This window comes from Pecten maximus, chromosome 12, assembly GCF_902652985.1.
Source record: "Pecten maximus chromosome 12, xPecMax1.1, whole genome shotgun sequence".
Classification (NCBI taxonomy): Eukaryota; Metazoa; Mollusca; class Bivalvia; order Pectinida; family Pectinidae; genus Pecten; species Pecten maximus.
The window spans coordinates 1,113,897-1,135,705 of NC_047026.1; the positions used below are offsets into that span (position 1 = coordinate 1,113,897).

General features: G+C 35.7%; 1 protein-coding gene across 2 annotated transcripts in view; it reads left to right on the plus strand.

Moving 5' to 3' along the window:
* Positions 1-4,793: 4,793 nt before the first annotated feature.
* LOC117339226 (exocyst complex component 6B-like) overlaps positions 4,794-21,809 on the plus strand; it is a 37,131-nt gene continuing 20,115 nt past the window's right edge. The window contains exons 1-8 of one of the 2 annotated variants that reach the window (XM_033900700.1): positions 4,794-4,987; positions 12,889-13,054; positions 13,810-13,948; positions 14,517-14,562; positions 15,069-15,273; positions 16,735-16,791; positions 18,479-18,640; positions 19,149-19,217. In XM_033900700.1, the coding sequence (XP_033756591.1) occupies positions 4,827-4,987; positions 12,889-13,054; positions 13,810-13,948; positions 14,517-14,562; positions 15,069-15,273; positions 16,735-16,791; positions 18,479-18,640; positions 19,149-19,217 (1,005 nt within the window). In that variant the 5' untranslated portion in view covers positions 4,794-4,826. The remainder of the gene's footprint in view (positions 4,988-12,888; positions 13,055-13,809; positions 13,949-14,516; positions 14,563-15,068; positions 15,274-16,734; positions 16,792-18,478; positions 18,641-19,148; positions 19,218-21,809) is intronic. The other variant, XM_033900701.1, reaches the window with a different exon arrangement.

Sequence of the window (21,809 nt, forward strand, 5' to 3'; positions counted from 1 at the left end):
AACATTCCAGAATTGTATTATAATCTATTTCATTGTGTGAATTTATTTCGGTATGTGAAATTTAAAATGCTTGTATTGTATAATTGTATGAGATTTATCTGCCTGCACTAAATGTTTGTATGAATTACAGCTCTGGAACAGTCTCCCTATAATGAGATATTCCATTATAGCATCTTAAACAACTATAACTGTAAAGATCACTGATGGAATATAGTATCAGGCATTATAGTATCATAGAACTAGGACGTACTTTCCCTTTATTATGAAAATTTAAAGTCTCCACAACCATGTTTTGTTAATACAGTACCTAAATCAAAGCAAAACAATAACATGACAATTTAGTAGGCCCTTAAGCATATGTCACTGCTCGTTAGCAGAACACTTCGCATGCTTAATCAGGTTGCATTACCCCTCATGGGGCCCCGCCAATGTTATCGTCAGTCGAGGCTATATGCAGTTGCGTCTTGTCTCTTCAAGAAAAGGAAACATGTATATGAAGATCATTGATATGTTATATACCGTATGTATTCTAATAAACGCCCCCACCCTAATAAACGCCCCCCCCTTTTTTTGGAAAGAAAAGTTCCTCAACTCGAGAAAAAGAACTTACCGTGGCACAGTTATATATCCATCCACGTGTGTCCAGAGGTAATTATTTAAAGGATATCCAACATAAAACTAACACAAACCCCAAAACAAAGTTTCAGTAACTATATACACAGTACCACTATATGTTTCATGGTGTGAAATGGGTACATACAACAGATCTCACAACTTACCGACCCTGAAATTTTGATCTCCATAAAACGCCCCCCCCCCCCCCCCCCCCTTGGAAAAATTTCACGCCCCCAGGGCGTTTATTAGAATAAATATGGTATATTGTAAAACCCGATATTGATTACACAAAAGGTATATTGTCTAATTAATGATACATTACAATGAGGGATAGTGAGTAACTATAATCTTCTACACACATCTTTGTTTTCGCCTACTTTATTATCCGTTTCTATTTTCGGAAAGTGACGGTGCAATGACTCGTAACTATGTGTATGCACCTACATTCTCCATTCAGCTTTCTCCGTAGACCTAACGAACGTCCATCAAAGTAAACAGTATTTTAGAACTTTTAGAAAAAATAACGCGTTAAAATATCCCGTATGAAACTTTACAGTTATAGTTGTTTTAAGCTTGCTCCCATATTGTTACATACTATAGATATGTTATCACCTGTGCATTTTCTGTTTATCACACCAGTACAATATAATAACACGTTTGCACTATCTGTTTATAAATAAGATAAAGAGATCTGTATTACTATCACATTCTACATGAGACAATCACCTAGACAAGGGAAATAACTCTGGGATTTTAAGAACGCATAAAATAAACGAATTACCCTAGTATATTTGATATGTTGAATCAATTGTAAGCTGTTTACTTATCCAGCAATAAATCACCTAATGTCTGGTAATAAACCCGTCCCAGAATTATTACAGTTCAGTAGAAATACCATCAAATACAGTTTTACTGCACCGGACTTATTCCCTACTTTGTGCCAGGTATCATTTGTTGATATTGAATCTAGAATTGCTATATAACATTAATAAATATAAGTCAGAATAAAATAATTTCATTTTTCCTCTTGTGTTATGTGTGAACATATGTGTTTAGGTAATTTGTACGGCATAATTTTAAAGCTCATTTGTACAATGTGTCACTTGATTTGTACATATGTGTCACTTGACTTGTTCATGTGTCACTTGATTTGTACATGTGTCACTTAATTTGTACATGTGTGTCACTTGATTTGTACATACGGTATGTGTCACTTGATTTGTACATGTGTCACTTGATTTGTACATGTGTCACTTAATTTGTACATGTGTCACTTGATTTGTACATGTGTCACTTGACTTGTACATGTGTCACTTGATTTGTACATGTGTCACTTGATTTGTACATGTGTCACTTGATTTGGACAATGTGTCACTTGATTTGTACATATGTGTCACTTGACTTGTTCATGTGTCACCTGACTTGTACATGTGTCACTTGATTTGTACATGTGTCACTTGATTTGTACATGTGTCACTTGACTTGTACATGTGTCACTTGATTTGTACATGTGTCACTTGACTTGTACATGTGTCACTTGATTTGTACATGTGTCACTTGACTTGTACATGTGTCACTTGATTTGTACATGTGTCACTTGACTTGTACATGTGTCACTTGATTTGTACATGTGTCACTTGACTTGTACATGTGTCACTTGATTTGTTCATGTGTCACTTGATTTGTACATGTGTCACTTGATTTGTACATGTGTCACTTGATTTGTACATGTCACTTGATTTGTACATGTGTCACTTGACTTGTACATGTGTCACTTGATTTGTACATGTGTCACTTGATTTGTACATGTGTCACTTGATTTGTACATGTGTCACTTGATTTGTACATGTGTCACTTGACTTGTACATGTGTCACTTGATTTGTACATGTCATTTGATTTGTACATGTGTCACTTGACTTGTACATGTGTCACTTGATTTGTACATGTGTCACTTGATTTGTACAATGTGTCACTTGATTTGTACATATGTGTCCCTTGACTTGTTCATGTGTCACTTGACTTGTACATGTGTCACTTAATTTGTACATGTGTCATTTAATTTGTACAGTGTTTGTATGTTTCAGTTGGAACAATATGTGTTGGAAGTTTTCAATGTTTGAAAGTGCTGAATTTGTTTAAAATGATTATTTATTTTTTCACTATGATTTGTTGTAAACAAAATAAATTGTTACTGAAAAAAATCATATGTTTTGTTTTCTGTGATTATCTTACATTTATGGAATTAATTGAGATGAATTATATCCTGTTCATTTTTTTTTTTTTCCCACTTAGCCTATAGAAAATTAAAAAGTACCCCATTTTATTTACAGGAAGTCTTATAAACTAAAGAAGCTGGGACCCCATTTACAAACTACCCAGTACAAACTCTGTTTACAGATCACCATATTTATCCTAACACAAACCCAACCCCCAATAACCTCAGTATATAAGTAGTAAGTATTGAATTTGGAGGAGAGGTTATTTGTGAACCTCTTTTATTTAGTTTAATTACTAGTTCAAAATTGATGATTATGCAAAAGGGCTTATTTTTGGGCGGAGGCTTTGTGGGCTGAGGGGCTTATTTGTGGACTGAGGGGCTTGTTTGTGGGCTGAGGGGTTTATTTGTGGCAGAGGCTTTGTGGGCTGAGGGTCTTATTTGTGGGCTGAGGGGCTTATTTGTGGGCTGAGGATCTAATTTGTGGGCTGAGAGTCTTATTTGTGGGCTGAGGGGCTTATTTGTGGGCTGAGGGGCTTATTTGTGGGTGGAGGCTTTGTGGGCTGAGGGTCTTATTTGTGGGCGGAGGCTTTGTGTGCTGAAGAGCTTATTTGTTGGCGGAGGCCTTGGCTGAGGGGCTTATTTGCAGAAAAATATGGTAAGAGTTTTGCTGACCATTTACTGGTGAAATGTACAATTGTCGAATATCTGTACTGAAGTCAATTTTAGGTAAAGAGGCATTCTGATAGCCACTTCTCCTGCAAACATGGATATCGGAAAAAAATGATTATACATAGATTGTATGTTAATGTACTGTATTTTGTATCAGGAGATATTGTGGAATGGTGGCAGGAATGTTTCAAAATGGAAGGATTATTGAACAATATTCCTCTGTTGTTTTCTCGTCGACTCAGCTTTTATTAATCAGAACATGAACGGAGAGGTTAATATGTCGTGTGACACAGCTCTGCGATATATATGTGTTATAATGTATCGTAATGATATGTGTTATAATGTATCGGTAATGTTCCTCGGAGAGTTGTAAATGTCTGCCGATAACTAGGGATTAATGTAATAAGAATTTGTGAACTGCTTTGAGAATATAAGCTGCTATATTGAGCTCGGAGATGAAGTGGGACATCAAATCATGACATTATTGTTTTTTTGGGTTTTTTTTTCATTAATGATTATAGACATTTTTATGCAGATGATGCAATGTTTACAGTATAAGATTAATCTGTATTGATAGTAACTATACCTTGATAGATATAGCAAATTCTGTCATAAAGGTAATTCTTGTTTAACAAATTTATTACAACTATATCGGTGACTATTATAAGGTACATCAAATATATATGTGGAAACAGAAGAAGAAAAAAACTCAAGGTCTATCCAGTTTTAAAATTTATTTATCTTACAGCAATTTTATTGTGAAACAATTGATTAATTATTTCTTATTTCTATAAGGAAGAGTTATCTGCTCTTTTCGTGCCCAACTGGGGAATGAAATATTGTGTGCTTGGTGAAAGGACTGCAGGAATGATATATATGTAGGTGCCTATAGCACTGCATGTGTCATCTGAATACTCCAGACTGGAAAACTTTTCTCGCACACTAAATTCATTCATTTTGTTGCACTATTACCTTATTTCATTTTATTTATTTATTTTTTAAAATAAGATCGAGCATCTTGATTATGTTGAAAAATTATGTTTCAAACCTCCGGCTTTCAGATAAAAAAAATAACACATTAGTAAAAAATAAATCATTTAAATACCAATTATTTGTCATAACATCTAGCAAAAACTGAACATATAAAAGTTATCAACATATGTAAACATTACCACAAAAATATATTTTCGTCATTTCGAAAAAAAAAAAAAAATCAGGTAAGTTAGATGATAGTGAGATTTTTACCGGTATTTCTCTTTTCGCGGACTTGATAAGTCTATGTACCGGAAGTAACTGTCAGGTGCGCACTGGAAAATTGTAAATATGGCGGAACCTGTAACTCCCAAGAAGCCTCCTGACTGGAAGCAACTGACTGAGACGGTTCAGGATGCTAATACTTTAAGAGAGGAGTCTATGAATGCCCACCACGATCATCTTATCACAGAAATAGAGACTTCCGATGGACCACTGGGGACTACGCTTAGGTAAAACGTTCTTCTCTTCTTCGGAGGGGTGGTATCCCGCATCCCCATCCGTCTGTCAACACCCATCACCAGACATTGGCCGAAGTAGTTTAGTGACCTCAGGCCTCAATCTGATGGACCGTTTATTTTTATGACGGGGTTTTCATGTTTTCCCTTTCTCTTATTTTTATCTACGAATGTGTCTGTGTATCTGACGTCATCAAAATATACATGTAGCAGACGAACTGTCTGTCAATCTGAATATGACCAGTCGTCCCACTGGTGTTGTCATTTTGTCAGTTTATAGTCGAATACACGTAAACAAGTAGTTAGGATCTTCTCGAGGTATTTAGATTAAGGTAAAGAAGTCGAATGATATTACTTGAGGAAAATAAAATAATCTGCCAGTAGATGTATAGATAGAGACAGGCTCAGAAAAGTCTGATATTACTGGAGTAAAAAAATCCTGACTATATGGATCCCGGAGAGTTCTATTTTGTAGATAGTTATATACAGGTTAACTACATTGCATGATTCAACTTAGTTAGCTAATTAGTTTGTCTCGCCAACTTAAGTGTTCTATATGTGTCCAGCTATAGTATTTTAGCTAGGAATTGCCAGCAGTGTGACGTACTGTATATATATAGCTATGTATACAAGCAAAACAAAACAAAAGCGAACACAAAAAATAAAAACACCCAGTGCATGATCAAGGTATGGTTAAAGTATTGAATTCATACTATAAGAAAAACTGCCTCAATAATATTTAGAATGGGTTCATTAGTTGCTTCTGCATGGCATACATAATTGTGGTGCATTTGCTGTGCAGCTACTGAAAGCAAGGACTGGCCTGGGTTGACAGATCTATACGTATACATAGCTTTAGATTATTGGGGTTCGAGTCGAGGGAGATCACCCCAGAGTGGCTATATATATATACGTTTGACTGGATGCATAAGACTGTCGGACTGCCTCTTTTCAAAACCTGGCAGTCCTAAACCTAACTCTGGGAAAAAATCTTAATTTTAGATGAAGTTTCCTGCATTCTGTTTTTTCCTAGCATATAAGATATTAATTAGATCTTACATCATGGAGTTTTCTAAAAAAAAAAAATTGGAAAGGAAAGTTTTTAAAGTCAATGAAGAAAACTTCTCTTAAACATCATATAATTATAGGTTAAAAAATGTTGGCAGCCCACTGGACTGGACATTTATGATTAGGCAGCATATGTAACACTGGTCATGCAACCAGATTCAAGTCAGCCCTGCAGGGCTGCCCTGGCTATATACTCTTACATGTTGTTATTCAGCTTCAAAATGTAACAGTCACACTAATAAATTGTGCCCTGATGATGGCCTAGCAGGCCGAAACATGTCAGCAGTATCATTTTCAAGCCTGGACTCTAGAGTTGCTGCTCTTCTTTCATACCTTGATATTCTTACATGTTGTGTCGATCCCTGGCAATACGGATGATTACGTTGGTATAATGCTGCACATTTAACAAAATGATCTGTTAGATAATCAAACTAGTTGAGTCTATGTTTATATAATATTAGATCTGTTATGACGGTAATTTTTGTATAAGGATTTTCAGTTGAATCTGTAACACAATTTTCAAAATTTTGAAGTGTCCCTATACTTAAAAGATGTACTCAGAATTTGAGACCATGCATCCTAGAAGAATTTCAGCTTGAAGCATGTGTCTTGGACTCAAATATCTCTATCCATATATAATACTGCGATAGATTTACTGGATGATGGAGGTCTCTACGACCTGTTCAATAACAATACATAATTAGTCTGTTCTACTTATGAAAACTAAAAAAATTCATTCTTGTGTTAATGATTGCTACTATAACATAAATTGTTTTGCTTATATATATATATAGCATCCTGTATATTGAACATAAGGAAATGAAACTCTTTTAAACCCTGAATAGATATTATTTAGGTGACATATATATGTATGTTAATGAAGTATTGGCGAGCAATATAATCTGATTGAAGCATGATTAAATACGCGTACAGTACTGATAATATTTCCTATATAGACCCATCTTATGGAAGGAACCTAATGGCTAGGTTAATACAAGGCAAAGTAAAACACTTAAAACACACTATAAATAGGCTCATGTCAGATGTATAGTCCAATGTCTGACATTATAAACTATACAGGCTCATGTCAGATGTAGTATAATGTCAGACACTATAAACTATACAGGCTCATGTCAGATGTATAGTCCAATGTCAGACATTATAAACTTATAAATACAGACTCATGTCAGATGTAGTCATGTCAGATGTAGTATAATGTCAGACACTATAAAGTTGTAAATACAGACTCATGTCAGATGTAGTATAATGTCAGACACTATAAAGTTATAAATACAGAATCATGTCAGGTGTAGTATAATGTCAGACACTATCAACTTATAAATACAGACTCATGTCAGATGTAGTATAATGTCAGACACTATAAAGTTATAAATACAGAATCATGTCAGGTGTAGTATAATGTCAGACACTATCAACTTATAAATACAGACTCATGTCAGATGTAGTCTACTGTCAGGTGTAGTCTAATGTCAGACACTATAAAGTTATAAATACAGGCTCATGTCAGATGTAGTATAATGTCAAATGTAGTATAATGTCAGACACTATACACTTATAAATACAGACTCATGTCAGATGTAGTCAAATGTCAGATGTAGTATAATGTCAGACACTATAAACTTATAAATACAGACTCATGTCAGATGTAGTCTAATGTCAGATGTAGTCTAATGTCAGACACTATAAACTTATAAATACAGACTCATGTCAGATGTAGTGTAATGTCAGACACTATAAAGTTATAAATACAGACCCATGTCAGATGTAGTATAATGTCAGATGTAGTATAATGTCAGACACTATAAAGTTATAAATACAGACTCATGTCAGATGTAGTATAATGTCAGACACTATAAAGTTATAAATACAGACTCATGTCAGATGTAGTGTAATGTCAGACACTATAAAGTTATAAATACAGACCCATGTCAGATGTAGTATAATGTCAGATGTAGTATAATGTCAGACACTATAAAGTTATAAATACAGACTCATGTCAGATGTAGTATAATGTCAGACACTATAAACTTATAAATACAGACTCATGTCAGATGTAGTCTACTGTCAGATGTAGTCTAATGTCAGATGTAGTGTAATGTCAGACACTATAAAGTTATAAATACAGACCCATGTCAGATGTAGTGTAATGTCAGATGTAGTCTGTCAGATGTAGTATAATGTCAGACACTATAAACTTATAAATACAGGCTCATGTCAGATGTAGTATAATGTCAGACAATATAAACTTATAAATACAGACTCATGTCAGATGTAGTATAATGTCAGATGTAGTATAATGTCAGACACTATAAAGTTATAAATACAGACTCATGTCAGATGTAGTCTAATGTCAGATGTAGTATAATGTCAGATGTAGTCTAATGTCAGACACTATAAACTTATAAATACAGACTCATGTCAGCTGTAGTATAATGTCAGACACTATAAACTTATAAATACAGACTCATGTCAGATGTAGTGTAATGTCAGACACTATAAAGTTATAAATACAGACTCATGTCAGGTGTAGTCTACTGTCAGACACTATAAACTTATAAATACAGACTCATGTCAGATGTGTTAATGAAGTGTTGGGGAGCAATATAATCTGATTGAAGCATGATTAAATACGCGTACAGTACTGATAATATTTCCTATATAGACCCATCTTATGGAAGGAACCTAATGGCTAGGTTAATACAAGGCAAAGTAAAACACTTAAAACACACTATAAATAGGCTCATGTCAGATGTATAGTCCAATGTCTGACATTATAAACTATACAGGCTCATGTCAGATGTAGTATAATGTCAGACACTATAAACTTATAAATACAGACTCATGTCAGATGTAGTATAATGTCAGACACTATAAACTTATAAATACAGACTCATGTCAGGTGTAGTATAATGTCAGCTGTAGTATAATGTCAGACACTATACACTTATAAATACAGACCCATGTCAGATGTAGTATAATGTCAGATGTAGTATAATGTCAAATGTAGTATAATGTCAGACACTATAAACTTATAAATACAGACTCATGTCAGGTGTAGTATAATGTCAGCTGTAGTATAATGTCAGACACTATAAAGTTATAAATACAGACTCATGTCAGGTGTAGTATAATGTCAGCTGTAGTATAATGTCAGACACTATACACTTATAAATACAGACTCATGTCAGATGTAGTATAATGTCAGACACTATAAAGTTATAAATACAGACTCATGTCAGATGTAGTATAATGTCAGACACTATAAAGTTATAAATACAGACTCATGTCAGATGTAGTATAATGTCAGACACTATAAAGTTATAAATAAAGATCGACTCATATCAGATGTAGTATAATGTCAGATGTAGTATAATGTCAGACACTATAAAGTTATAAATACAGACTCATGTCAGATGTAGTATAATGTCAGACACTATAAAGTTATAAATACAGACTCATGTCAGATGTAGTATAATGTCAGACACTATACACTTATAAATACAGACTCATGTCAGATGTAGTATAATGTCAGACACTATAAACTTATAAATACAGACCCATGTCAGATGTAGTATAATGTCAGATGTAGTCTAATGTCAGACACTATAAACTTATAAATACAGACTCATGTCAGATGTAGTATAATGTCAGACACTACAAACTTATAAATACAGACTCATGTCAGGTGTAGTATAATGTCAGCTGTAGTATAATGTCAGACACTATACACTTATAAATACAGGCTCATGTCAGATGTAGTATAATGTCAGACACTATAAAGTTATAAATACAGACTCATGTCAGATGTAGTATAATGTCAGACAATATAAACTTATAAATACAGACTCATGTCAGATGTAGTATAATGTCAGATGTAGTATAATGTCAGACACTATAAAGTTATAAATACAGACTCATGTCAGATGTAGTCTAATGTCAGATGTAGTATAATGTCAGATGTAGTCTAATGTCAGACACTATAAACTTATAAATACAGACTCATGTCAGATGTAGTCTAATGTCAGATGTAGTATAATGTCAGATGTAGTCTAATGTCAGACACTATAAACTTATAAATACAGACTCATGTCAGATGTAGTATAATGTCAGACACTATAAACTTATAAATACAGACTCATGTCAGATGTAGTATAATGTCAGACACTATAAAGTTATAAATACAGACTCATGTCAGATGTAGTATAATGTCAGACACTATAAAGTTATAAATACAGACTCATGTCAGATGTAGTATAATGTCAGACACTATAAAGTTATAAATACAGACTCATGTCAGATGTAGTCTAATGTCAGACACTATAAACTTATAAATACAGACTCATGTCAGATGTAGTCTAATGTCAGATGTAGTCTGTCAGACAACAGCTAATACTAGACAGTTGTACGATAGACCCAAATGAATAAGGCATATAAAGTCTAATGCTAAATTGTGGTCTTATTGAAACCCTATACAGTCTAGCCAATTCTGAACTGTCTGCAAGAATATTTAATTATGCCTTTGTACTACATAACACTGCAATCATATCCTGTAGATAGAAGAGCACTTGATGTTGGTGTATATTTTACTTGACATTACAGATCCTGTATTGTGGTGTACTTTATACACACACCAACTAAAATAGGTCACTAATCAGACCTGTGTCAGACCTAAAGGGAATACCAATTATAATCATGATCATGTTACAAATTGTCTTACTGTTAGAAAACAATGCAATGAATCATACTTGCAAAGCATCTCGGGGCAGGGAAAAAAATTCAACATCACTTGTCCTTCCAGCATGTTTGGTTTCAAAAGTATTGCATATATATATAGTACTCAAAGGTGAAATATAGTGGTTTCATAAGATGAATTCCTAGTACAGTATTTTAAATTGCTGTGAGGAAAAGGTGAAAATTACAAGAAATTTAGCATTTACCACTAGTGGCATTTTCCTCTCTTTGTTATATTTGGCACCCATGCCATCTAATTTGCCCATTGTCTATCTGGTATAGGGTCTCATTTGTATTTTAGGGGTTCAAGACTTTATTGAAGGAGGGAGGAATTTAGTGGAATTTGATTGGGCTTAGTGCCTGTGGGCAGGTGGCTCAGATGGTAAGAGTGTCTTTACAGAGTTTGGAGGTCCCGGGTTCGAGTCTCGGTCTGGTTTATCTCGTTTTTCCTCTGTCATATTTATTGTGCCGCTTTTGCTAGGAATCAAACGCTGGACCTTTGGCTTTCTTGTCTAGACTTATGCTCAACCAATTTAAAGAGTTCTTATGTAAGTTCTTTCTAGCTTGCTGAATGGTAATATATTGTGGGTAGTATTTATTAGGGCTACTCTACAGGGGATCATTCTCCTCCAGGAAAGAACTTGAGTTTTCAGGGATTACAGCATGATATATATATATATATACTTGTGAAAGCTGAAGCTGAGTACATAGAGCTCATGATCATCATATTTATTTAAATGCCTCTTCCAGTGCTAGGAGTCAGTGCCTCTTTGCTAGTGTGGCTAAAATATGTGCATTTATATTTATCTATAGCCAAACCGTATATAGTGTCTGGTAATTTGTAATTACATTACAGACTGTATATAGGCTATATTGTATAATAATGACTGACTGGTGCATGTATTTTTTTGTATACATACCAAAACATCAGTGATTTTTAGAGGCGCATGAGCAATTTTCAGACCGGACATTCGTGTTATCCACGTACTCATGGCCTTCCTTTGGGACTTACCCAAGATACATATTCTGATAGCTCATGATCATGACGGCTCACTCTATATATCTTAATATTGGCAATCATCTATATTTTATATATGGACTAGCTTCAAAAATTATACAAAAAATGTCTGACATTATAGTTACAAGCACTTCATCCAATATGCTAGTGTCATCCAACACTAGCTTATAATGAAAAAGAATATCATAACTGACTTGAAACTCTCTTCAACTGGCATTTAAACACGATACTGTTTATTAGCACAGGTCTCTGTATATGACTACTTTTTAATAGATTTTAGATTATCTGACTTTGGTCCTATGAAATACAGATCAGTTAATGAATATTTTATAGATATGTGTATATGTGAAGATTCAAACACCGAGTCTGACATCTCTGATATTGTATATGTCTGTACCCTATTGGTCAGGACAATGTATCAAACAAATATAAAGTCATGCCATCAGTCGCATCCGATCAAATCATTTAGTTTCTGTCGCGTGAAGTGACCGTCATGTATATATGAAGGCAAAATGTTCAGCACCCTGGAATGGACATTCACCATATGAGTCAAGTGGTAAAACACACAAGCTATATATATATTTTGATATACATGTAGCTGTTAAATATTTTATTCTCAAAGATGTTTAAGAAGACATGTACTGGAATCAAGACGAGTCTCAGTCAGAAGATGACAGTTCGTACACCACAATGGTGCCGTTTTTCTCAACTTATTTTGGGCTTACTCTGTATGTTTATTTTATCAGTGATTTTACAGATTGATGTGTGGTATGTTTGATTTATGATATATAAATTAATTCCAGTATAAATTGTACTGTATACACTCACAAGTATTCTTGCATACAAGTATAATATGTACTGCAGTCATGGTTTTCGTGTGGCGATATTGATTTTGATTTTCTGTTTTGGATTTAAGGGTATTGATTGTCAATACATTGTATGCAAACTTTTGTAAATTTTAAGTATGGAATTTACAAATTTTACGTTTTTGCTCTTAAAGTGGTATATGTGATATACAACAGCAATACTGATTATAACATTAACATTGATGTTACAGAGCGGTTTACGAAGGCGATGAATTGGAAAAGTTTAAAGGGAGACTTGATGACCACATCAAGTCACATGACAAAGAGATTGAGAGGATGTGTAACTACCATTACCAGGGGTTCATCGACTCCATACGCGAGCTGCTTAAAGTCAGCATGGATGCTGCCCAGCTCAAGGTAAGGAGACTCACAACCTAAAACCAAGAATGTGCTCAGTCAAGTTTATACTTCAAATATATCATTCAGTCATATCCTATGATCTACACACAGAAAATTGTTGCAAAAAGATTTTTAAAGTTTAGAAAAAAAATTTTAATAAAAATTTTTTTAATTGATCAAAATCTAGTTTGTCATTTAATCAGGAAAAATAATTAAATCTAGTTTGTTAAATTAATTATGATATATAATTACATAATATCATAAAGTATAATATATAGAGCTCTCCGGGTTTTTGATATATCGAAGATACACTGTATGGAAATGTCCAGAATGGCAGTAAAAAGGAAAAACTTGTCATTGGAAAGTTTTGAATGCACGTACCGTATTTATTCTAATAAACGTCCTGGGGGCGTGAAATTTTTCCAAGGGGGAGCTTTTAATGGAGATCAAAATTTCAGAGTCGGTAAGTTGTGAGATCTGTTGTATGTACCCATTTCACACCATGAAACATATAGTGGTACTGTGTATATAGTTACTGAAACTTTGTTTTGTGGTTTGTGATAGTTTTATGTTGGATATCCTTTAAATAATTACCTCTGGACACACGTGGATGGATATATAACTGTGCCACGGTAAGTTCTTTTTCTCAAATTGAGGTATTTTTCTATCCAAAAAAAGGGGGGTGGCGTTTATTAGAGTGGGGGCGTTTATTAGAATAAATACGGTATGTAGTATATGTATACAGTGTTAATGCTCTTTGTCTCCTTTGATAGGATGAGATTCAGGCCGATAACCAAAGTCTGCAGGAATCCTGCTCTCCTCTGATGACCAAGGGGGAACAACTCATAAAGTGTCGTCGCATTCAGCGCAACATAGCCTCGGCCGCCGAGAACCTTAACCTCTGTTTGCCTGGTTTGTATCTAATTGAAAGTTCTTCCGTGTAATTTCATAAAAAAAAAAATTTTTATGGGTGGTTAGGTAATGTAAGTTTGCCCATAATGCCATGTATCACAGGTTTCAGGAAATAAATTCTATATAGTTGAATGTCACATAAAAATGAAATAGGACAAATATATAGGGAGGAAAAGTGGATGGTGAAATGATTATTGTACGCTGTATTCAAAACTTTTATGATTTGAGCTGTTTATCCTCAGTACTTAATTTAGTAATATCATGCAAAGTTCTGCCAAATCAAAATCTAATGATTTTGGGTGAAATTTGACAAAATAATGGTGTAATTTAATACATTTATTATTATTTGAGCTTTACAAAGTATATTCAACTTCAGTAGGGATGAAAGATTATGTCAAATCTAAATCTAACAATTAAGTTAGAATTAGGGGTCCCTCTCCCCCGACCACAGCCCACCCCCAAACCACTGGAAAAATGGAGTTAGCCAGTATAATAAAGAATATTTGTAATACATGTATAACATAATATCAGTTGTCAATACAAAGTCAGTAATGTCTTTGTTATTCAGTGTTGGAAATGTACGGTAAACTACAGGACCAGATGAGAAGTAAAAGGTAAGTACAGGGAAAGATGGCCGTCTTTTTTATCTCACATCAAAATACTGTTTTGTAATCATTATGGATATAGCTGGTCATGTTTTTTGTTGTTTTTTTTTAAAGGAAACTCCCCTTTCTTGTAAGAAATAGGCAAGTAATCTTAAGTTTATATATTATAAGTAACTCCAAGGAAGGTGATTTATCCATCCGCAGCAAAGACACTAGATGATTTATAACACTTTATGTAGGTAAGATAACTAAGTCTTTGTTCAGTCAACAAAGACATTCAATGTTGATTGTACGAGGTAGATTTAAACATTACTGTTATTTAAGGTGAGAGTACCTAAAATGTATTTAAATAACCAAAATTTGAAAAAGTACGTGATTAAGGAAAATTTCATGATTAGATAATGTAATTCATATTTGAATATATCTGCAAATGAAAACACATAATTATTGCTTAATATGACTCTAAATTGATGATATTGTGATACTGATTAAATTTACTTTTGACATGTATATAGATATTACCCGGCGTTAAAGACTTTGGAACAACTTGAACACACCTACCTTCCCCGTGTAAATACCCACTGGTTTTCGGAGACCATGAGTGATGCTATACCCAAGTTACGTGAACGCATTAAAGAAGCGTCCATGTCGGATCTGAAGGACTTCCTGGAAAACATCCGGAAACACTCGGCAAAGATTGGAGAAGTGGCCATGAAACATGTAAGGATATTTCTTGTTGTTAATGGTGTTGTCTCTTCACTTAAAACCTGTTTAATTCAACATCAATCTGGGACAAAATTTGTTCGTTTTCTAATGGAAGATGAAGAATGTCACCAGCTCAGTATCCAGAAATGGTATTAATGTCCCGGCTAGTTAAATAGTGGGCTTTTGTATTTTCAAAATCAACATACCAGTTAATGGTTGGAATTCAAAATTGTACATCCCTGTATTCAGGCATGGAACAGAACCTTTGTCATGGAATATGAAAATTGGTTAAGATTATAAGAATCCGGTGGCATGATGTGAAAATGATGTTAATTTATTCAGGATATTTGCATATTTCTTCCATCTGCATGTTACATAGTTTTGATACTTTGTTTTAAGAATTAACAGAGAATTGATTAATTGTGGTGTTTCAATGAGATGTTAGCCAGAATTTAACATCAGTATTAAGTGCTTTGTAGTCGGCCGTGTCTCTTTGTATATATATACTTTTATATTTTTTGTTGCTTGAACACCCAAATTCATAACCTGTTTAGACCAAAATCATTTCATTTGTTTAATAATCTCTCACACTAAGTACTGAAATAGTAAGATAATAGCTCAATGTAAAATTATTTCAATAATTATAGAATATAAAGAGAAATTAAGAAAAAAAATTAGTTTATGACATTGATTAATTTTGTACGCTTGGATATTTGATATTCAAAGACAAATTTATACTGTTATAGGTAAAATTCTATTGTTTTACTTTACCTGTGTCTCTAATAATATGTAGATCTGTGTATTGATATATATACTGTGTGTATATGTTTGTAAAACTAAAAGTATACATTCAACAATCTTAACTAATACTGTTACAGTAATATACATCTAACAAAACATACTCCTCGTACATCATAACTGATTCACATCTGTATACTGTAAACAGGAAATATCATTCCAGTTTATTTTCACCCTCAGATAAAAGGCAGATTTAACAAGGGCCAAAAAATGTTATCAGCTTTCTAAGTTTATAAAATAGGTAATATTGACTCCTTTTTGTTTCCCCTGTGTTGAAAAGTTGCGAATCGGATACTACGATGTTGCTTTTTGTCTTTGGACTGAAAAACATTTTTTGGGGATTTTCGGGTGTGTCCAGAACACAATTTTTAAATCTTTGGTAGCCTTAATGCTAATAAGTAGAATGAGTGGATACTCAAAAGATTTGTTCGAGTCCCACAGGAAAGGAAAAGGAATATCCGAGTCCCATAAATCGCTGCCTATTCAACCTAAATAAAGAAGTTGTTATACAGCTGCAGAACAGAAATAATCAAATTTAGGTAGAATGAGAAATATTCTTGTTTACAGTATACTTACCATAGTGTCATTATACAGTGTACCTGTTTTGTTCTTTACCACATTTAATTCCTGTTTTCTGAATCATATCATCAATATGCAAATATGTTTCCACGACAACAGGAGAAACAGAACACATTTACCGGAATGGAGGATAACACAATGTTGCGAAGAATCAAGGTCCTATTTATGTTTTTTTTTTCCCAGAGAAGCTTATCTGTTCACTGATTCCTTACCATTATGTGACACAACCTGTCTATTTGTAAGACTGAAATATAGAAGGAACATTGTCCTGTATGTCTATCAATGTATTGGTCTAGGATGGAGAAGTTGTGGCACATAATGGCAAGCATCCCATGTCATCATCATACTGCATAAGGGCTGCACATTGCATGCTGTTTTTGAAATGCAATGCACCATCTTTCCTAAGAATGTCCTTCATTTGTTTCCTGTCCATTTGAATGTTCAGATCTCGAAACATTTGTGTAATACTTGACAATGCCAGAGCTGTATCTAGTGTATAGTAAATTTTGTATGAAGGCATTTTTATTTCTTTTGCAGATTTCAGATCATTGTACTACTTTAAATATTAAAGCACGTCTTCATCATTGTATATATGTAACTTTAAGCATTTCATGACTGATTCTAAACCTTTTTTTATTTATGTGTTTCCATCAGTTACTGCTGAATTTGAGATATTTTGATACAGCCTTTGAACAAAAAGCCCTTTGTAACAGATCTTACTAATCCCCCTTGATTACCCTTGATAGTTATCTCCCCTTGATTACCCTCGACTAGTTGTCTGCCCTTGATTGCCCTCGACTAGTTATCTCCCCTTGATTACCCTTGATAGTTATCTCCCCTTGATTACCCTCGACTAGTTGTCTGCCCTTGATTGCCCTCGACTAGTTATCTCCCCTTGATTACCCTCGACTAGTTATCTCCCCTTGATTACCCTCGACTAGTTATCTCCCCTTGATTACCCTCGACTCTTTATCTCCCCTTGATTACCCTCGACTAGTTGTCTGCCCTTGATTGCCCCCCCACCCTCACCCCCACCCCCTCCCCTCTCCCTCTCTGTCCCCAACATTCTAAGCTGAAATGTGTTTGTATAATGTGTATTGTTCCAGCATTTCCTATATATCTTAAGTATCTTCTATTTGTACGAGAAATACTCTATGTCTTGCACATCTCCCAATTCCCTTTGCCTTTTCACCACCAATATCAATGTTTAAGCTAGTCTGTATTTCTTTATGTATGATGTGTACATTTGAGGGACTTCACGATGTATAAAACCTGGCATTTTTTCAAATTGTCTAAGAACAATCATTGCATGTCAGTTGTATTTATGATCTTGTTTTCCTGATATTGTGTCTAATTTATTAGAAATAACACCTATTAAACAACTTATTTCATTTCAGTTTGATTTTTTCATTTACTGATTAAAAAATATGCTAAAAATTAATGTAAACCATTTGTATATTTGTTATGTTAAAAATAAACTTCTTAGAAATAGACCACAAATTCAATAAAATAAATAGTAATGAATAGGTATATTTTACATATATGTAGCTATGTCTGATGGCAGTACCACAACATGTATGTACATGTTTAGGTATATAGTGAATTGGTGATCCTGTACATAGACAAAAAACTTCTGTTGTGAACAAATTAAATGTCAAATGTAAGGTGCACACTATAGTGCAGAAATACATGTAAATACCGAAAAGAAAGAAGGTGATAATTAAAATTCTACAAGTTTATTTTTATTGATATCAACCTTTCTTGAGCAGGGTAAAGTGTTGTTGGGTAAATGAGAATTAACTAGTGTGTGTGTGTGAATGTGTATTACCTTGTCTATTTAAAGGCTGCTGAGCAGAACAACATGGACCCGTCTATAGTAGCCGTGAGTAAGAAGAAGGAGAGAAAGCGAGCCCCTCCACCTCCCAACCCCTTCACAGGAGAAGTTGACCAGGAACCAGAACCGGTCACAGATGACACGCCGGAACTTAATGAGGAGGAAATGGGGGTTTGTTTTCTTAATAATATACACTTTTTGTTATGGGAATCATAAATTAAAGGTTTTAATAAGTTTTTGATTTAAATCAATAATAAAATTACTTTGTATGCCTTTTTTATGGTTCAACAGTATGACTTAATTGTCAGAAATCTACCCCTCTAGGACCATGTCATTGGACCGGTTTGCAAGCTTAGAAAATACATGGGTTAAAATTGTATAATTTTCTGGCCAGATTTTAGTCATGAATTTAGACAAAAATCCTGACTTTAGTTTTTATAAACAGAGTATATATAGAATTGTTGTATAAGTACTCATGTGGATAGAAGTTTAGTGTTATACTTGTTTATAAATAGGAACCATGTTTTACTGTAGTTTTCTGTATTTATTGAACACTTTACACAGGTGTTATCTGGATATGCTTTTGTTTATAAATATTGTGATGAATCCTAAACATAAACATTTTGAGGAAACAAAAATAGAAATATAGACATTCAGTTGTGTATTGTTTCTTTGATAGGAATTAAGTGCTCAAGATCTGATAGACTTTTCCCCAGTATACAGATGTCTACATATCTACACTGTGTTGGTAAGTTATCACTAGCCACAGATATCAATGATGTTGCATGGTCCAAAGTTAATGAATTGCTATATTTGACACAAGAATAATTAGGTGATAGATTTGTGTCACAAGACTTTCTGAATGTGCTTAAAATTTTGTATGTTAAAAAGAAAATCACTTTCCACTGTCATTTTATCACTAAACTGTTAAAAAGATATTTTTTAATGCTACTGTATTTACCTGGCATTCATGAAGCCATTGTCTTGTGACGGACCCACCCATGTCTGGTAATAGGCCCACCTATGTCTGGTGATAAACCCACCCATGTCTGGTGATAGGCCCACCCATGTCTGGTAATAGGCCCACCCATGTCTGGTGATAAATCCACCCATGTCTGGTGATAGACCCACCCATGTCTTGTGACGGACCCACCCATGTCTGGTAATAGGCCCACCCATGTCTGGTGATAAACCCACCCATGTCTGGTGATTAACCCACCCATGTCTGGTAATAAACCCACCCTTGTCTTGTGACGGACCCACCCATGTCTGGTAATAGGCCCACCCATGTCTGGTAATAGGCCCACCCATGTCTGGTGATAGGCCCACCCTTGTCTGGTAATAAACCCACCCATATCTGGTAATAAACCCACCCTTGTCTGCTAATAAACCCACCCATGTCTGGTAATAAACCAACCCATGTCTGGTGATAGACCCACCCATGTCTGGTAATAGACCCACCCATGTCTGATAATAAACCCACCCATGTCTGGTAATAAACCCACCCATGTCTGGTGATAGGCCCACCCTTGTCTGGTAATAAACCCACCCATGTCTGGTAATAGACCCACCCATGTCTGGTGATAGGCCCACCCATGTCTGGTAATAAACCCACCCTTGTCTGGTAATAAACCCACCCATGTCTGGTAATAAACCCACCCATGTCTGGTAATAGACCCACCCATATCTGGTGATAGGCCCACCCATGTCTGGTAATAAACCCACCCATGTCTGGTAATAAACCCACCCATGTCTGGTAATAGATTCACCCATGTCTGGTGATAGGCCCACCCATGTCTGGTAATAAACCCACCCTTGTCTGGTAATAAACCCACCCATGTCTGGTGATAGGCCCACCCATGTTTGGTGATAGGCCCACCCATGTCTGGTAATAAACCCACTCATGTCTGGTTATAAACCCACCCATGTCTGGTAATAAACCCACCCATGTCTGGTAATAAACCCACCCATGTCTGGTAATAGACCCAACCCATGTCTGGTGATAGACCCACCCATGTCTGGTGATAGGCCCACCCTTGTCTGGTAATAAACCCACCCATGTCTGGTGATTGGCCCACCCATGTCTGGTGATAGACCCACCCATGTCTGGTGATAGGCCCACCCTTGTCTGGTAATAAACCAACCCATGTCTGCTGATTGGCCCACCCATGTTTGGTGATTGGCCCACCCATGTCTGGTGATAAACCCACCCATGTCTGGTGATTGGCCCACCCATGTCTGGTGATAAACCCACCCATGTCTGGTAATAAACCCACCCATGTCTGGTGATAGGCCCACCCTTGTCTGGTAATAAACCCACCCATGTCTGGTGATAGGCCCACCCATGTCTGGTAATAAACCCACCCATGTCTGGTGATTGGCCCACCCATGTCTGGTAATAAACCCACCCATGTCTGGTGATTGGCCCACCCATGTCTGGTGATAAACCCACCCATGTCTGATAATAAACCCACCCATGTCTGGTGATAGGCCCACCCTTGTCTGGTAATAAACCCACCCATGTCTGGTGATAGGCCCACCCTTGTCTGGTAATAAACCCACCCATGTCTGGTGATAGGCCCACCCATGTCTGGTGATTGGCCCACCCATGTCTGGTGATTGGTCCACCCATGTCTGGTGATTGGCCCACTCATGTCTGGTGATTGGTCCACCCATGTCTGGTGATTGGCCCACTCATGTCTGGTGATAGGCCCACCCATGTCTGGTGATAGGCCCACCCTTGTCTGGTAATAGACCCACCCATGTCTGGTGATTGGCCCACCCATGTCTGGTAATAAACTCACCCATGTCTGGTAATAAACCCACCATGTCTGGTAATAAACCCACCATGTCTGGTAATAAACCCACCCATGTCTGGTGATAGAACAACCCATGTCTGGTGATAGACCGACCCATGTCTGGTAATAAACCCACCCATGTCTGGTGATAGAACAACCCATGTCTGGTGATAGACCGACCCATGTCTGGTAATAGACCCACCCATGTCTGGTAATTAACCCACCCATGTCTGGCAATAAACCCACCCTTGTCTGGTAATAAACCCACCCTTGTCTGGTAATAAACTCACCCATGTGTCGTAATAGACCCACGCATGTCTGGTGATAGGCCCACCCATGCATGTCTGGTAATAAACCCACCCATGCCTGGTGATAGGCCCACCCATGTCTGGTGATAGGCCCACCCATGTCTGGTAATTGGCCCACCCATGTCTGGTGATAGGCCCACCCATGTCTGGTGATTGGCTTACCCACGTCTGGTGATAGGCCCACCCATGTCTGGTGATTGGCCCAGCCATGTCTGGTGATAGGCCCACCCATGT